This window comes from Bos indicus x Bos taurus, chromosome 27 (genome assembly GCF_003369695.1).
Source record: "Bos indicus x Bos taurus breed Angus x Brahman F1 hybrid chromosome 27, Bos_hybrid_MaternalHap_v2.0, whole genome shotgun sequence".
NCBI lineage: Eukaryota > Metazoa > Chordata > Mammalia > Artiodactyla > Bovidae > Bos > Bos indicus x Bos taurus.
The window spans coordinates 14,579,693-14,599,643 of record NC_040102.1 but is presented as its reverse complement, the minus strand read 5'-3'; the positions used below and the strand labels follow the sequence as shown (position 1 = coordinate 14,599,643).

At 43.6% G+C, this 19,951-nt stretch overlaps 1 protein-coding gene across 3 annotated transcripts in view; it reads right to left on the bottom strand.

The window, feature by feature from the left end:
* Positions 1 to 19,951, bottom strand: part of STOX2 (storkhead box 2) — a 197,594-nt gene that overhangs the window by 26,733 nt on the left and 150,910 nt on the right. Inside the window, exon 2 of one of the 3 annotated variants that reach the window (XM_027530124.1) lies at positions 9,664 to 9,783. The exons of the other annotated variants lie outside the window; for them this stretch is intronic. Coding sequence (XP_027385925.1) covers positions 9,664 to 9,688 — 25 coding nt within the window. The 5' untranslated portion in view covers positions 9,689 to 9,783. The remainder of the gene's footprint in view (positions 1 to 9,663; positions 9,784 to 19,951) is intronic. 3 annotated transcript variants of the gene reach the window in all.

Sequence of the window (19,951 nt, the reverse complement as noted above, 5' to 3'; positions counted from 1 at the left end):
CCTAAAACCCGTGCAATTTCCTAAGTGATGAGAGAGACCAAGGTATCCTTGTTGGAGAACCAACCACGTGGTTGTATGTGCGTGCTAAGTCGCTTCAGTCATGTCCGATTCTTTACAACCTTATGGAGTATAGCCCGCCAGTCTCCTTGGTCCATGGGATTCTCCAGGCAAGAATACCAGAGTGGGTTGCCATTCCCTTCTCCAGGGGCTCTTCCCAACCCAGGGATTGAACCCACATCTCTTTATGTCTCTTGCATTGGCAGGTGGGTTCTTTACCACTAGCGCCACCTGAAAGCCCACCCGCGTGGTTAGAGGGCTGGAACTCTCAGCCCAGCCCCCAATCTCCAGGGAGGAGACAGGCGCTAAAGGTTGAATCAATCCCCAATGGCCAATGACTTAATCAAGCATGCTTATGTTACGAAGCCTCCGTGAAAACCCAAAGGATGGGGTTCAGAGAGCTTCTAAGATTGCTGAGCATGTGGCAATTGGGGCAGGGCTGAACCTGGGGAGGGCATGGAGCTCCATGTCCTTTCTTTACACCCTGCACTGTATCTCTCCCATCTGGCTCTTCCTGAAGTGCATTCTTTTACAATCTTCTTATTTTAAACTATTACTTACTCTAGTAACTGGAAGGTTTCTCCCCGTAGGCTGCTCCAGAAAAGTAACTGAACCCAAGGAGGGGGTCATGGACGCCTCCAATCCACTGCCTGGTCTTTCAGAAGCACAGCCACAATCTGGACTTGTCACTGGCATCTGAAGTCGGGCTTGGGGTGAGCTGGGGTGAGGGCAGTCTGTGGACCGAGGCCTGAACCCGTGGGATCCGATGCGTTCAGACAGATGGTGTTGGAATTGCGGTGAATTGTAGGATACTCAGCTGGTGTCGCAGACTTGCTGGTAGAGTGGAAGCTCCACCCCCAACACACACACACACACACACACACACACACACACACACACACACACAGGAATTGGTACCAGGGCCTCACCAAGCCCCTGTCTTCACTCTCTGACTGCGTGCATGTGTGCTTTTGTGTACCGCTTTACTGTCTGTCTCACCCACTAGAACACAAGCCCCGTGGCAGAAGGAAAGGTGAACCCCACGTTCTCACTACGCTCTCAGTGCCTAGAATGAAGCAGAGCCCACACTAGACACCCAGGACATGTGTGCTGAATGAATGAATTTCCATTTACAACAAAATCTGAAGAAACGCTCGGGGTACTTAAAGGGTTATGATTTTACTCATATATTTTGCTGAATAATTTGCAAAACAAACACAAAATTTAATGAGAGAGCAAATGTACTTAACCATGCAATTTCTAAGATTCTCCCTGTTAATTTCTCCCCCAAAACACAGCAGTTACCACAGAAAAAATAACTATATATTATGTGAGGATTAAGACCTGCACTTAGGGAATAAAAGGAATTATAGGTATTGATCAACACAACATAACACATTATTCAAGGTTACCATAATTTTCTTTGGCTCTTAGGTCAAACCTACTTAAGGAGCCAACTAGTCACTCTTAAAACGTGCTACTAGAAAATTCTTCCAATAGGTGGACCACATTTATGGTCAAAGAAGAAAACAAGGGAATATAAATACTGCTATAATGTTACTGGTCACCATAATCTACAGAAACAACCACATTTTGCATAAACGATGAATTGTTACTTGTCTAATTTGTAGGATGGATTTTTCTACTGCCAGAATTAGTTCTGAACATATTCATAAAGACAACTCCTGTAAAAGCTCACAGCTACTTTGTGGGCTAGCCAATTCTTTCTAAACTGCTATAATGCTGTCCTATTGTTCTAGAAAGCGGGGATAAATAGGTTTTATTTCAGCTTTATTTTCTTACAAACATCCATTTAAGTACTGTCCTCAGGGGACATTTGTCAAATCCAGGATCGTTGGGATCAGGCCAAGTACAGTGCCTTGGACTGAGTGAGCGTTGAGCAAACTTCTGTGAAATGAATTTAAAATGTGAGAAGGCGTGGCAATATTACAATTCTAAGTACACATCTTCGATTTTAAAAACATTTCACATTCGATTTCAAATATCTCCGTGAATATGTGGCCACTGCTTTCATGTAAGGTCAGCTGAGAAGCATGAGGGCGGAGATAAACGCATCCATGGTGATGGGAGGAGGGAAGGATGGAGCAGCTGGACCAGAGGCGGGAGTGAGCATGCGCAAGGCTGAGCTGGGGAGCTGGGGATGTCCTCTGGCAGGGTTGGAGCAGGCTGGGGGTTGAGATGGAGAGAACCGTAGGAGCCAGATCCTGGGTGACCAGAAGGCTGAGACTTTACCCCTGATGCTGATAGGAACTCTGATATTTATACAGAGGAATTATCTATACATGACATGTTTGTGTTGGAAAATCAACTCTGGTGCAACTGTGGGGAACAAACTGGTGACCATTACCATCACTGAGAAATTGACAAGGAGGGTCTGGGACAACAGGCAGAAATCACCCATATGCCGACTTCCTCTTTCATCTTCTACAGCTGGTGACTTATACCTCAGAAATATAAGGAAAAATGCACGTGCATTTTTACTATTTAACTCTATCTATTCTCCCTTCCAACTTCAGGCCAGTTACTTTAGCTGGAATTGTTTTTAAAAATCCTCTCTCACATAATTCATCCTTTTAAGAAATCTATTTGAGTGTGCCTCTTAGATACCCCAAACCTCTGGGCACTCGAGTTCCAAAATTATTCCTATCTTGGTTCTTTTTGTAGGGAAAAAAAAGAACTATAATAAAGCTCAGTTTTCTATGAATGCCACTTTCCCCCCAGTTGCTAATTGAGGTTCTCTCGGCTCCACAACCTTTGCATATGGTGGGGACGCAGCTAAGAAGGCATGACTTCCATGGCAACTCACATTTGTCCCTTCCCAGATGACACCCACAGCTTTCCAAAAGACACCTACCAGAAAAGCAAACATATATCTATTTCCTTTCATCTTAAAGAACCCATATTCACGCAATTGTACACGAAAAGGAAAGCCATAATTTTTCCAGGTGGATCACATCACAATGAATTACAACCTTGCAAGTACCCTGAAGTTCATCTTCTGTCTTAGCCTTCTTTAAATAATTTCCCCCCACCAAATACTAGCATTCCCTTGGAATTATGCTGTTTTCCTGTTTGTTTTTAAATGCTGTTTTCCATTGTAAATGTCAATTCATTCTGTACTTAGGATTCAAAAGTTACATTTGACCCTAACGAAGTTCATGAAACAAAGCAACCTCCTTGTAAATGTAGTTCTGAAACTGTACGAATTTATCATTGGGAAATTGCCAATAAAAAAGGCATTCAGGAGGTACTGTTAAAGACCTAGGCTCTTTTAACAAAATGCAATTATCCACTCTGTGTCTGTTTCCTCTCTGTAAGATGAGGGTTTGGATGACACGATTTCAAAGATTCCTTCAGACTCAAATTCTTTGATTCTCCATCAAGGCAGCAGAATTCTGGCATAAAAGCATAATACAATACTGCTGGCTACCTCTATTTCCATCTTGCCGGAGAAAACGATTTTAATGCCCATCCAACCTGAAAAAGTAGGATTTAATTTTTAAAAATGACAGAAAAATAGATTAGCTCTGAATTTTTCCCTTGTAATAAAGACTTCAGAATTTACTCTTTCCTAATTCAAAGTCGTGCTCCTTAGACCCAAAGGGTGCCTGTTTTTTGTTCTCTGGAGTGCCAACATTAACACTAAAGTTAAAATTATAGATGCCAGTAAAATTACCACACGCAGTAGATACCATGACTCATAAAAACAGTCAAACATGCCTATAAAATGTATGGTGGGTACAGCGATAATACAAGTCTATTCCTTTAACAAGCTGTTCAGAGGATGAAGAATGTTGCCAAGGTTTATCTTCCATACCCCTGGGTCTGAGGAAATCATAAGCTCTCTGAGGTTAAGAGAACAGCTCTCAGAAGCAGAACATCACACAAATCTTGGTGTTTTACAATTAATTTATTAGCCCTGATTTTATGTATATATGTTGTTTTTGGGTCTTTTAACAGATGTTCTTTTTTTTTTTTTTTAAAGCCATTCTAAAAAAAAACACACACAGCCCCTTCCTATATACCCTCCTGCAGACAGAAATACCCTTTCAGCAGGGCAGAACACATAAGCATCATCAACTTACATGATGCTTCATTTTAAGCAGCTTTCCCTGGAAATCAAATTACGGTACTTGACTTTCAAATGTCTGTATCGGAAATTTAAAAGGAAACTGGCACTGAAAAAGGATCTTTTACCAGTTTACTGCATGTCTGGCTTAATGCCACTGATCTCAGAAATTTAAGGTTGAATCTCAATTGCAATCATCAATGGCACTGACAATAAAATTTTTTTTTTAATATTTAGCAACTCTCTAAATTCTTTCGAAAGCTCCCTGGTACTTTATTTCAAGTCTTGGTGTAGTTCTTGTAAAAAAGATCTAACTCCTCAGCTATTACTTGAATAACTTGTTTTAATTCAAAAGAGAATGTAAATAAGAAGGTCTCGTTAATATTACTACAGTTAATGGTGTCGATCAGCTATGACTTACTAAGAAACTTCTGCTGCTGCTGCTGCTGCTGCTAAGTCGCTTCAGTCGTGTCCGACTCTGTTCAACCCCACAGACGGCAGCCCACCAGGCTCCCCCGTCCCTGGGATTCTCCAGGCAAGAACACTGGAGTGGGTTGCCATTTCCTTCTCCAATGCATGAAAGTGAAAAGTGAAAGTGAAGTCGCTCAGTCGTGTCCGACTCGTAGCAACCCCATGGACTGCAGCCTACCAGGCTCCTCCGTCCATGGGATTTTCCAGGCAAGAGTACTGGAGTGGGGTGCCATTGCCTTCTCTGAAGAAACTTCTAATGAGAGTTACATAAGAGTGGTCACAGTGGCAGACGGCACATGTGCACAAATACAAATGGGTTAGTGTCCACCGTTATCACCTATTTCGCAGTCCATCTAATGCAGAGACGCACTAGGTAGCTCTAATGACAAATCAATTGCTTCACTGGTTTGCAGAAGAAACCTGTTATCTTCCCCAAGCTACAAGCTTTCATTAGTCATATTAGCTAACACTCTCATTACTGAGATTGGACTATTGATAAAAATAAATAAATAAACAAACTGTCTGAGGATAAGCAGAGATGGACAAACCACAAAGGGTGGAGAATCAGATAGGGAAGACAATCGATGGATAGGGAGAAGTGAGAGCTCCCTGGCTCAGGAGCTGTCTTCACCATCAGCAAGGATGATGACTGGCATCTCTGACCACAAAGATCGAACACGTCTAGACCATGCCACTAGTACAATAGATTGTGAGCTGAAAAGTCAGGATGGAAATAAGAGCCCCTGGGCCAATTTATCTGTTTCTGCAACTCACAAAGCTTTGCTAAGAAGTCTCCACATCATAACCCACGTGGTGTGTATATTTAGGCACTACAGAATAAACCTATTGACACGTCAGGCACTCAAATGCTGTCGAACAAATAGGTACTACATATAGAGATGAGGCAAGGTAAGACCCTGCTAGCCACTGAGATTGGGCAAGGAAATGGCAACCCACTCCAGCATTTTTGCCTGGGAAATCCCACGGACAGAGGAGCCTGGAGGGTTATAGTTCCCAGGGTGGCAAAGAGTTGGACATGACTTAGCAACTAAACAACAACAAACCACTGAGATGTTTTCCATCAGCAGTCTCCTCGCTCTCCAGTCCCTCATCCAGAGCTAAGTTAAGGCCGTTTACCTCCAGCAATAAAATCGCAGTGAAATACCAGTCCTAGATGACCACAGGTAATAAGAGCTCTCAGATGTCATGCAATTCTGTAAGTGAAAGTCGCTCAGTCGTGTCCGACTCTTTGCGACCCCATGGACTATAAAGCCCGTGGAATTCTCCAGGCCAGAATACTGGAGTGGGTAGCCTTTCCCTTCTTCAGGGGATCTTTCCAACCCAGGGATCAAACCCAGGTCTCTCGCATTGCAGGTGGATTCTTTACCAGCTGAGCCATGAGGTAAGCCCAGGAATACTGGAGTGGGTAGCCTATCCCTTTTCCAGCAGATCTCCCCAACCCAGGAATCGAACCCGGGTTTCCTGCATCGCAGGCAGATTCTTTACCAACTGAGCTACCGGGGAAGCCCCAACTCTGTAAGGAACTTGGCTAACCGGAGTCCTGTGTAGTATGTGTGTTTTCCTTTTCTTCGTTATAAGCACATCACATAGGACAGCATCTAAATTTCTATTTTAAGCTACTTCTCTTCTGTCTCCATTCCGTATGGGAACCTAGCCTGACAACAGAGACATAGCAGATGCTCCAAAATCCATGGGTGCTATTTCTCAACTATAGTTCAATATAAATCAATCTAAAATTTCCAGAGTCACTCTCTTTCATTCTTCCTAAGTTAGAATCACCATAGTTAATTCTCAACCTTTGCAGTCTTTGCTTAATCTGTTTAGGTCCTAACTACACTGTGACCAACTTCTATAAAATACAATCATAATAGAACAATTAAATGCAGTTCAAAAATATATACTGATAATTCCCAAATTAAAATCAAATCATACAGAATGACTGCAACCAGCTCCCCAAGGACTGCACATCTACCACCCCTTCCAACTGTTATTGAAAGAACTATAGACAGGTACAAAGGGACGAGAGATACAAAAAGCCAGACACACACGCACACACACAGAGGAAACTCCCAATGCACTGTACCAGAAGTCACTTTTCTTTCAAAAGTATGGCATTACAAGACAGTGGTAGAGGCCACGGACTTTGTTAGCCAAAACTTTAAGTTCAGAGCCCAGTTCTGTTCCTCATTAGCTGTGTCATTTGGAGCAAATTAATTCATTTTTTTTTTTGAGTCTCATTGTCTTTTTCCTAAGGTATACACTGTGATGCTCACCTCATAGAGTTATGGAAGGGATTAAATGAGATAATGGATGCTGAGTGCTGACATGGTCCTTGAGACATAACAGATATTTAATACGTAGTAGTTAGTATTATTGGAGAAGGAAATGGCAACCCACTCCAGTGTTCTTGCCTGGAGAATCCCAGGACGGGGGAGCCTGGTGAGCTGCTGTCTATGGGGTGGCACAGAGTCGGATAAGACTGAAGTGACTTAGCAGCAGTTAGTATTAAAATGATCATCCCCAAGCCCACCTAAATTTATTCCATTTACTCTTTTATGATGTTTGAATTTCTACTAATAAAAAATAATTTGATCCTTTAAAAAAAGCTTTTAAGAAATAATCTAAGGCATCAGTGGGAAACAGAGAGGGCAGCAGTCGTTCTCACTCTGGCATGAATTAGATTGATTAGATTGCTCGCCTCTTGATTCTTGCCTGTGAGCATGGGCACTGAGTGAATGGAATATTTTGCCTGGGAGGCAGAAAAATTAAGATATAACCTATTATAACATATAGCATTTAGGATGTATTATTGGGCTGGAAAGGATTGGGAAATATGCATTACACAGGGATTTTGGAAATAGAAAAACACTAAAAGACGGGAAATTGTTTGGACAGAGTCACAGGGATATAGAGAACATTGGCCTATTTTAAGATTTTTGGCTGGGCCGATCTTTTACCTAAGAAAGGGAAAGGAAACTCAGCAGCACTTCAGTACCCTTATGTGCTGAAGATCAGTGATGCTAGGAGTTAAATAATTTCTAATGGAACCTGGGATGCAAAGAGTCACCACGATCATTTCCTCTAGGGAAAACATCCTATAGAATTCAAAAAAGGGACTGCCATACAAAACATTAGAACTCTTTGCAACCCCATGGACCTTAGCCTGCCAGGCTCCTCTGCCCGTGGAATTCTCCACACAAGAACACTGGAGTGGGTTGCCATTTCCTTCTCCAGGGGATCTTCCCAACCCAGGGATCCAACACAGGTCTCCTGCATTACAGGCAGATTCTTTACCATCTGAGCCACCATGGAAGCTTACTCCCTACTTAAGAACAGTTTGTCCAAGAATATTATTCTTCCTATTCAAGTAAATCATAACCAGTGTCCATATTTAAGGGACTCACCTTCACATCTGGTCTTAACAACAACAATCCTTTACCAGCAGTGTAAGCTGCTATCTGTAAACATACCTCAAAGTAAGAACAATCATCATTTCTAGAGTTACATTTAACTCCTGAGGTCTACCTCAGCATTAACCCATCCCGAAGAAGACTGTTAAAATGCACAAACAGCATTCTCACCCTCTATGACAAATTAATGCTTTTTGAACCATCTCTGTTCTTAATCAACTACTTACTGCCCGCTTTCCATGTGAGGGCAACCGCTAGAGAAATGAATTGTAGAGGAAGGTACAAATCTTCATCTTTGCCTTCAGCGGGCTTAAAATTTATATGGGGAAGCATGATATAAACATGTAAAAATACAAGCAATTATAAGGTGTTCAAATTACTGTTTCAAACATCCTTAGAAGAGATATAAGAAGAAAACACTTGAATGGCTAGCAGATTAACTCCTATAATAGGACTCTGGTCTAATTACATCTATCTATCTAGAGAAGTTAATTCTATAATAGGACTAAGACATGATCTCCTACAATCAGAGAAACCCTTCTGTGGGAGGCAGATTTTGAATAAGGTCTTTAAGGATGAGCAGAATTGATGGGTGTGGGGACATTATATTCTCAATATGGTATGACGTGACCAAACATCCTTTGAAACTGACTCAACATCCTCAACTTTGCTTTGAAGATGCCAAGTATTAGTCACAAGGAAGATACAACTTCACAATGAAGAAAGGAAACAAGCGTTCTTTCCTTCAGTGAAAGGGTGAACTATGGGGGTGGATATGAGAGCAAAGAGAGTTCAAGGGGCCTGCCCAAGGTAGGGTTTGTACTATTTTGAAATGTTCTAGTTATTATCACAAATTGCACTTATGACTGTCAGAAATATTTTTTACTAGAAAGTGCTAAAACCATCAATTTGATGAGATTCTAAAACCATGCTTCCAGATTTGCCAAGTTTCACTTTGGAGCATGTAATGTCCCTTTGAGAACCAAATTTTATAGTCTCACCATTTGTTGTTGTTGTTGTTTTAAAAAGAGCTTTTGTGTGAAAAGTCCATGGATGTTGTAAGAAAACAGCCCTGTAATCACCTGGATCCTAAAACAGATGATGATGAGATACGCTTACTTCCTGAGCCGTTAATAGCAACCTCTGTCTGATGTTAGTGCTGGAAACAGCCCCTGCACATATAAATGAGGCTTTCTGGACTTCAGTGCATCGCATATAGGTTAACAGGCCAAATAACACATGAACGTTATTTAGGGATGACATCGAGAAGAAAAAGTTTGCAAATAATGTTTACTGGAATGCCTCCATCAGAGGGGATGAAAGAGCTATATTACAGCTGATGGGAATGTGGAGCTGTTTAATTATTTCCAATTCACATATCCTACAGTTGACTCTGGTTTCTGATGTGAGGCTGAGATGCATCAGGCTATGGAGGTGGCATCTCTCGGTCACCTCCACGGGGCACCTCTCCTGCCTAAGACTGAGATTGCAGAGGGATTATCACAGCAAGATCACATTTCAGGGGATAGGACACCCTTATCCAAGGGGCTGCAGACATTTGACCGTATTTCTTTGCACACAACCACTCTTGAAAGAAAACGAGGGGAGACCTACCTGGCCCTTTCTGGACTGGCTCCATCCCCCAGGTAGCTTTGGCGCTAAAGCCTGGTGCATGCTAGGGGTTAGCATTCAGGCACAAAAAGGAGCCAGTAACAGAAACGGACGTCCTAGAATCTGGAATAAGAAGAGAGAGTAAACTTTCCAGTCATAATATTCTAAATGAGCATTTCAGAAGGGCTACTGAGGGCCCATGGACCCCACAGGGATCTGGTACTTTACCTGAGTACATCTACTTGAAAAAAGAACTCTCAGCTCTTCTGACAATTCAGGTCTGGAGATACTGGCACAAGTTCAGTTCAAAAGCTTGGCACCAAAAGCACCTTGAAAAGGCTTTATGAATGGACTTTTACCAGTCATGATTTTAGGGGGAAAAAATAATCTTCTTTCCCCTTCTCCCCTCCTGTTCACCCCAACAGCTGGCATCCCAGCCCATGCCCAACCCCGTCCATCACTGGCCCCTGGGGGCCCTGAGCCGACAGCCCACTGCAGTGCCTTGGGAATCGGCAGTGTCTCCTCTGCTGCCTGTCCTCTGCAAAGTGAAGTCACAGGCGTGGATCAGCCAACCTGACTCCTCACTACCCTGCCCAGAATCCTTTGTGAGCCGAAATGAGTCATCACTCCAAGAAAAGCTACAGCCTCCGACTGTCAGTATGGGCTCCTTTGTCTGTGCTGGTGCAGAGACTTTGGGGCTGGGATCGCACCCCCCGCCGCGCCCCCTCGGGGGGCTGGGGGCCGCCAGGGGCACATGGTCCTCTCCAAGGGTGGCCCGGGCCCCCTACCATGCAATGAGCACCAATGCAGATCTTTTCATCATAAAAACAGGAAAAAGGGCAGATGCCTCCGGACTTGGAGAAAACACGCACACATGAACATTGATCTGGCAACGTATACTCACCAGTTCGTAATTATAAATCTGACACATGCGCGCTCTTTTTTTTGGGGGGGGGGTCCTTTTTTTTTTTTTTTTTTTTTTTAAGGCTGGCTTTTCATGGCAGAGAAGGACGTGTCTTCCTCCTGTGTGTAACAGGCAGTGCGACCCCGTACCCTGGATCAAAGTTTAGCTGCAGCGAGCTCTTTTGTCATAAATTCCAGTTGCCGGGCAAGTCCTCGCAAGCCCGGGTCGCATCATTCCGGACGCGGCGCCAGCGGCCTTGCAGCAGAGGCGGCCGGGGAGCCGGCGCGGCTTCCGCCGCCAGGAGGGCGGAGTGGGGAATGAGGTCACTGTGTCAAGAGCTCGTTCCCGGCGTGCGGAGCCCCCCGGCTCCCACCGCCACCGGAATTGCACGGGGTGGGATGAGTGCATACGATTTCTTTTACAGCGCTGCTCTCTCTGCTTTTTCTCTTTTCCTTTTAAGAATCGCTGTGCCTCAGATCCGGAAGGCGCGCGTACACACACACACACACACACACACACACACACACACACACGATCCCTTCCAGATCTGTGCCAAAATATACCGTTTTCACTGCACTGTCTGTACCGCACCACACGCGCGGATGAGCCCCACCGCCGAGCCCCTCAGGCACAGGCACGTGTGCACACTGTATTTACACACCCACAGACACACATACACGCGGAAGAACTCATTTAGACAGGACCGTGGAGAAGAATGATTCATCTCTATTTACAAGAAACGACACAGAGATGGCTGGAGACGGAAAGAGGGTGGGAGGGGGGAGGAGAGGAAGAGAGGGGAGGAGAGGAACGCTGACCATCACGTTAAAACCAGAGAAAAATGGAGTCCAAGAGGAACGGAATAATTAAGAGCGACGTGAACGAGGGTGTGTTAATTCCTCCAAACAAAATAATACCCAGGCAGGCACCTCTCACCAGCTCCGCTCAGAAATGATGCTGATAAAGATAAATTATCCCCTACTCGGAAAGGAAGTAGATTTGGGTAGCCAAGGATGCCTGCACCCCAAATTCTCCCCCATCCTCTCCAGTAGCTAATCGACAATAAGGATGAAGCACTGGAGTTGGGAAGTACAAAAATGTCATGCATCTCTCAGTAAGACTATCCCGCAGCTCTGAGTTAGAAAGATCACCAGGCTAAAGCCTCAAGAGCATCACGTCATCTCTTCACTCCTGTGATTTAGCCTGTCTTTAAATTTTCTTTTTATTTATTTTTTGGCTCGGCTCCATGGCATGCGGGATCTTAGTTACCCAACAGGGATGGAACCCACACCCCTGCAGTGGAAGCGCAGAGTCCTAACCACTGGACCACCAGGGAATCACCTAGCCCATCTTCAAGGACCTCTTTCCACAGAGCTCGGCCCCGTCCAAGTCATTCACATCCTCTGGTGAAGGCTTTCCCCATCAACTGAGTTCTGTAACCCCACATAGCAGTTCCCATCCTGCTCTCGGAAAACTAAACAGTGTAGAAATCTGTCTGACAACTCATCCAATGGCTACAAATAATAATCCCATCCCTACATTCCAAGCCATCTCCTCGCTCACTGCCCACCGTCTGGGATACCATAGGTAAGTACACACACTCTATGTACATTTACGGATCCACTGGTACTTGTGATCCCAACATGATTAAACAAAGCTTCTTCAGCTCCTTCTTCCAGCGGATCCCTCGCAAACTCTCTGCCCTCATGGCTCCTGCCTTTGCTCCCACTCGGGCATGTCAATCTCCCTGTAAAACTGTATGAAGACTCAGGTAGACTTTAGCCGTGTCTCCCCGTGGCACCCTCAACTCCCCCACTCTGGACTCTATATACACTTGGTCTGAGACAGTGGTAGGCTTTCGGCTATTGTCATACTGTCAACCCCCAGAGAACTTTTCTACATTATCTGTGATTAAATGAGGTCTCATTGACCCAATTAAAAAAAAAAAAAAGAAAAGAAAACCTCATCAATGATGCTGTAGACATCAGAAATAGTCTGATGGCAATTTTCCCTTCCAGGAGGTATTAATTCCCCTCATTGGACATGTGCCCTGGGCTCTATCCGTGACAATGACTCAGCCTGAAACCCACCACCACCAAGGAGGTCACCTTTACTCAACTGTCTCTGAGCTTGGTTCTGCTGGTGGTCGTTATAAATCCACCAAAATCCATCTAACTCAGCCCATTCCTCTTAGGCACAGTCTGATCATTATAAGGTCCAAAAGTGTTGTGTTAGTCGCTTAGTCATGTCCGACTCTGTGATCCCAAGGACTGTAGCCCACAAGGCTCCTCAGTCCATGGGATTCTCCAAGCAAGAATACTGCAGTGGGTTGCCATTCCCTTCTCCAGGGGATTTTCCTGACCCAGGGATCAAATCCAGGTCTCCCGAATTTCAGGCAGATTCTCTACTGTCTAAGTCACCAGGGAAGCCCATAAGGCTCAAAGCCATGCCTAATAAATAAGCCCTGCACTTAAGAAGGCGATGACGTACTGAGTAAAAGTTAAGATCTAAATGAGATATTGTGACCTCTGGCCATTTAAGAGCATCTTGGGAAGAAGTTCGAGACACTGGACCACCTCTTGACAGCTAAAAACTCAAGTTTCCTCTATGACACAAACAAGGTTGAATAAATGCATAAAGAAAAAAACAACAACAGATGTTCAAAGAAAAGGGACGGAAAATTACAACTAAAAATATATTCAGATTTTCTAATACCAAACATGTATATTTCCATCTCTACGTGGGCCTACTCTGCCCATGTATAGATATTCATCCAAACTTTACAAGGACCCAATAAGGTAAGTACTGTTATTAAAAAAAAAAAATTTAGATTGTGAATCTTTATTAATCTTTTTAATAATACTTTCCACCTTTTTTATTGGCAAATAGTTGCTTTACAATGTTGTGTTAGTTTCTGCTGTGCAGCAGAGTGAATCAGCCACACATATACATATATCCCTTTTTTGGGAAGATAAATATTGTTGTTATCGCCATTCTTTAAACTTTATTTTCTAGTGCATTCTTTAAAAAAAAAATTTTTTTGGCCTCATCTTGAGGCATGTGGAATCTCAGTTCCCAAATCAGAGATCAAACCCATGACCCTTGCATTGGAAGCTTGGAGTCTTAACCACTGGACCACCAGGGAAGTCTCTATAATCCCCATTAAAAAAAAAAAAAAAAAAGATTAATTGCCTTCTTCAAGCTTCCACAACTGATTAAGTGCAGAGACTAGAGCTGAACCTGGGGCAGGAGGCCTTGGAGTCTGCCTCTCAACTATTATAATAAAATAACCACTGGAAACAAATTTTTTTTTAATCCTTAAATTTTTACCTTTAAAGGGAAGCCAGCTCACCTCATCAGCACAGGAGACCAGCAGAGTGAGGCCCCCGGGCTGGGTCCCTTTAGCAGCGGTTGCCTCTGCTCAGTATTCCGGCCCCTGATGAAGTGTGTTCCAGCCTCAGCCGCAGACTATTACCGAATGGCCATGCAAAGGAGTGTAACTGACCTACCAAAACCACAACCACAAGCTCACTCTGTAGTCCTACTAGTAAGAAGATGAGTTTATGATGAACATGCATTCGCCTCAACTCAGAAACAAAGAGTTGAGGCTAATGCGAAGTCAAGGCACTCTGCTGTCTCGTGTGCCAGTCTCTGATGGAGAGACGAATGCGAGTATCGCCTGCAGACATAATTAGTGCTCCTTCTCCTCTGCCTCTTGATCCTTTGAATAACAGCTTCGGTGTTACAGGAATGATTTACAAACATCACATGGAATATCACATAGGTGATTTCCTTGGTGGATGAGGTGTGGGCAGAGGCTTCGCTGGGCATGTGACTGGTTTCTCAGCAGAGGCTTACGTAGCACCACCAGTCCTGACTCACTCAGGATCCTTCAGAAACACTGATGACTAACGGCAGAGCGTGGTCTTATGGCGACTGTACTTGATAAAGCAGAGAGCACCGGATGTTCTCAAATCAAAGACACTTACTGGAGAAGGAAATGGCAACCCACTCCAGTATTCCTGCCAGGAGAAAGAATCCCATGGACAGAGGAGCCTGGTGGGCTACAGTCCATGAGGTCGCAGAGAGTCAGACACAACTGAAGTGACTTAGCATGCACACATGTACTGAATATTTACATGGTGCACAAACTTTTTCATGAACAGATGACATGGTCTCCACTCTCAAGAGGCTTCTACTACACTCGAGGAGCTAAGATATAAAAAATACCAAGAATACAACAGTGTGTTCCAAAGGGAGGAACAGGAAGCCAACGGGTGGCTCTGAAAATCTGGGAGATCTGTGTCTCTTTTGCTGTCTCGCATATAAGGTCATCGTTACCATCTTTCTAAATTCCATATATATATGTGTTAATATACTATACTGGTGTTTTTCTTTCTGACTTACTTCACTCTGTATAATAGGCTCCAGTTTCATCCACCTCATTAGAACTGATTCAAATGCATTCTTTTTAATAGCTGAGTAATATTCCATTGTGTACATGTACCACAGCTTTCTTATCCATTCCATCTGGACTCTGTGGAAGAAGGCGAGGGTGGGATGATTTGAGAGAATAGCATTGAAACATGTATATTACCATATGTGAAACAGATCGCCAGTCCAGGTTCAATGCATGAGACAGGGTGCTCAGCGCTGGTGCACTGGGATGACCCTGAGGGATGGGACAGGGAGGGAGGTGGGAGGGGGGTTCAGGATGGGGGACACATGTACACCCATGGCTGATTCATGTAATGTATGGCAAAAACACATTACAATATTGTAAAGTAATTAGCCTCCACTTAAATAAATTTTTTATAAAAATCTGGGAGAAAGAACCTGGGCTGACACAGTCAGGAATGGCTTCAAGGGAGGGGCCAGCTCATCCTAGAATCTGGACAACGGGGAAAGGGCTACCATCAGGGAGAACATGAGCTCTGTGAAAAGAAGGGTTTTTGCATGCTCTGTTTTTTTACAGACACATTCTTTTTCTAAAATTGAAGTTTAGTTGACTTACAGTTTTGTGCCAACCTTTGCTGTACGGCAAAGTGACTCAATTACACACATATGGACATTCTTTTTAAATGTTCTTTTCCATTATGGTTTACCATAGGCTATCGACTGGAGTGCCCAGTGCTATACAGTTGGAGCTGGTTGTTTATCTGTCCTACGTATAACAGTTTACATCCGCCAGTCCCACACTCCCAGTCCAAATGCTAGTCTATAGCAATACTATATTAAACCTACCCTCATTCAATGTAATTAACTCAACAGTCATTTATGAAATACAATGTCTCAAACATTTATGAAATACAACGTGTAAGCCTCTCTGCTTGTCACTGAGGTCAGTACAAAGCTGAAGAAGTTACAGATCCTCTCCTCACAGCTTTGCACCAACGTCTGAGCCATTCAAGGCAAAGAGGGACAGAGTACCACGAGAACAAAGAAAGATGGTTATTTCTGATACAGGAGAAAGATGGCAAGGAAGCACAGTGGCCACTGGCCAGTGCTTCAGGAAGGAGGCAGCAGTTAAGGGACTTGCAAGATGGGTAAGGATGGGGGGAGGAAGAGAAAAGTCAAGGATGCCTTTCCAAGGAGTGAAGCAGTGTGCAGGGTGATGACGTGAAGTAGAGCGTTCAGGAGGTTTTGGAGCACAGCCGATGGTCTATCTAGCGTGGCTGGCACAGGAAGATTCATGGAGGAGACGGGTAGAGATGAACCTGAACGGTGGGTCAGGCTAGGTAAGATTGTGAAGAACATGAAATTCTAAGTGAAAGTCATTAAAGGTTTATACAGGTGAGTGATGCTACTGATGCTGAAAAGTTTAGGTTACTCTGGCAACAGGGTATGGGATGCGTCCAAAGAGAGAAGATAATTCATTCCTGAAACAAGGGAAGAGCCTGTGATGAGAGGCCAAATAAGATGCAAAGAGGGCTTAGAGGCATACTTCCCTGTTCCACAGAAGGACCTGTCCAAAACATCCAGTGGGAAACATTAGAACACCGTCAGAAACGCATTGCTAGAAGTACTGTGTACCTAACACCACTTGCCCAGAATCTACCCAACTGTATGTGCTATGGTCTGCTCTACAGTCTGGAGCAGAGTCCAGGGTAAAACAATAGCTCAAGCTGAGAAATAAAGGGAAAAGACAGAACCCTCTAGACAAAATCCTCTCGGCACTGATAAGAGCTCAGACTTTGCTGGTTGGATGAAAGCTGGGGAACAGGCACAAATTAAAATCTCAGTGAAAGTGGTTTCAGAAACAGAACGCTCCAAAGTTTTCAAAGCCTTTATAGCCCTGGGTTTACTAAGTTATGTGCCTTTTTATTAGGGAAGAAGAAACAATTTCAATTAAAGTTGGATTTGATGCAGCACAGTACAGGCAAGGAAACTAAATATTTAAAGAACAAATACACTTGGTATCCCTACAAGTGTTAGCGAGCACCAGTATCCACGCAAGGTGAAGAGCGTGGCTAATATACATAACTTACAATTCTCAAACGCCTCTGGATCAGTCACTTCTCATAGGATTCTTTGTTCAGTCACTAAGTCATATCCGATTCTTTGTGACCCCACGGACAGCAGCATGCCAGGCTTCCCTGTCCTTCACTATCTCCTGGAGTTTGCTCAAACTCACGGCCATTGAGTCGGTAATGTCATCCAATCATCTCACCCTCTGCCGCCCTCTTCTCCGTTTGCCTTCAATCTTTCCCAGCATCAGGAACACAGAATAATGGCATTTTCAAGCTGGAGAAGACAGAAAGTCATCTAGTACATAATCATTTGACTACAGGTAACCCTAGAGTTCAAGTGGGGAGGATGACTTGCCCAAGGTCACACAGAGTTGGTAGTAAAGTCAGGATTAGTATCTGGACCACCTGAGCCTCGATGCAGACATCTCTCTCTTATTCCACAACAGCCTGTACAATTTATTCAAAGAAAATTAAATTCTAAGGCTTCTCCAGATCACTCTGGATATGACACTATAAATTAAGGAGGCAGATGTGCAATTTTCCATACTGCACTGTAGGATAGATTGTTTTTCTGCCCACAGTTCTTCTCATCGATGTCCAAAGAAGGCAAGAAGGAAAAAGATAAGAGTGAGAAAAGATTAAGAAAAAGATAAAGTGAGAAAAACTGAGAGCCCGTGAGTCTTCTGTTTAGAAGACAAGAGTTGAAATATGATGTCTTGACTGGTAAGAAAACTATGGAGAAGCAAGGGGAAAATGAGAAGTTACCCTTCTCAAAATTATGCTTTTTCTTTTATTACAACAGCATTTGGATTTGTAGACTGTTCATTTCTAATGCACCTGAATGCATCTCAGACATTTCTACATTGTATTTTCCATTGCACAGGAGTGATGGGATGCCCAGAAAGGTTTTCAAAACGCAGGAAAAAAATCATTCTGTCTTGAAGTCTCCCTGAAATTCATACAAGCTATGGATTATACTCTCTAATAGACTGCTTTTGTCTAAAAATGATAAAAACTGTTATCCATTGAACACCATTCAACATTACTTCCCCAAATGTACAGGTGAACTGACCCTCTAGGAAGACTGTCCACAATGATGTTGAAGTTGTAGAAACCTTCAGTGAGGGCCCTGGTCCCTGGAGGCAAATATGCCTCCAATTTGAGAAGCAACAACTACACTTGAAAATAACCTGAAAGGCTATCTCCCAATTAGCTTTCAAAGTTATCCTCAGCGTTTCTGTTGCTTTAAAGAGATACCATTATTGAGTCCTAGAGCTCTTTTCACTGGAATTAGTTAGAAGGTCAAAGAGCGGAAAACTGAATTACTTTATCACTGGGTTATTTAATTATGACTGAGTTATCCTTCCTTCTCTGTAAGATGGAATCAGGGGAAAAAATATGAAAATCGCAAAAGCTGCCGTATTTTTTCAAAGGAGACATATCCGCAGAACTAACCTCTGACCTCAAGGTGCTTCCAATTAACTGAGGAATGAAACGTAAACACACATGAAAAGAAGGCATCACCACACTTCCCCACGAAATCCACGAATAGGAGGGGAAAATGACCGAAACCAGGTCCAGATGCCGGGCAAGTGAAGGAACGCCGGCCAAACCTTCCCCTCACGCAGCTGAGCTCCGCATGCTCGGTTATATGCGTATTTCCTATTGGCTCCCATAGGACCCATCAGAAGGGGTGAGCCGCTAAACCAACCCAGGCTTCAGATAACTTGAGTCTTTCCATAGACTGCTTTCCTGATATTTCAGTATGCCCTGCTGCTGCTGCTGCTAAGTCGTGTCCGACTCTGTGCGACCCCAGAGACGGCAGCCCACCAGGCTCCCCCGTCCCTGGGATTCTCCAGGCAAGAACACTGGAGTGGGTTGCCACTTCCTTCTCCAATGCATGAAAGTGAAAAATGAAAGTGAAGTCACTCAGTCGTGTCCGACTCACAGCGACCCCATGGACTGCAGCCTACCAGGCTCCTCCGTCCATGGGATTTTCCAGGCAAGAGTACTGGAGTGGGGTGCCATTGCCTTCTCCGTCAGTATGCCCTGGGCTGACTGCTAATGGGTCCTCAATCCCTATTCCTAGAATGAGAACAGGGTTCAGACTGTATATGGAGGAACCCCAACAGTGGTTGAAAATAGTAGTTTCAGCCCTTAAAATGATCAATAGTTTTTGACTGAAAAAAAAAAAAAAACAAAAAAACATTATTGGGTTCATTATCACAAACTTCTTGTTTCCTCTAACCTCTTTTACTGACCTCAACTCTTAGGGTTATCTCCGTACAGTCTCATAGAAGTTAGATCACACACTTTTATTAATAAAGTGTTTATGTGTGCTCAGTCATGTCCAATTCTTTTGTGACCCCATAGACTGTAGCCCACCAGGCTTCTCTGTCCATGGGATTCTCCAGGCAAGAACACTGGAGTGGGTTGCCATGCCCTCCTCCAGGGGATCTTACTGACCCAGGGATTGAACCAGCCTCTCTTATATCTCCTGCATTGGCAGGCAGGTTCTTTACCACTAACCCACCTTTTTTTTTTTTTTAAGGAATTTTTTTAGGAATTCCAGCAAAATGCTGAATAGGATATTGCTTTTGTTCCCAGACTTAAGGGGAAAGTATTCTCTTTCTCTATTAAGAATGATTTTAGTGCAGTTTTGTTTTTATCAGGTTAATGTAGTCGCCTGCTATTCTGAGATTAGGTGTTTTTCATCAGGAATGGATACTGAATTTCAACTGCTTTTTCTGAATCAATTGATATTATCCAATAATTTTTCTTCTTTAGTCTGTTAATAGGGTGGATTACACTGATTGATTTTCAAATGTCTTGTATTCCAGGGCTATTCCCAACCTGGTCATGGTTTATCATTTTTATAAACTGCTGGATTCAATTTGCTAATATTTTGTGGAGGATT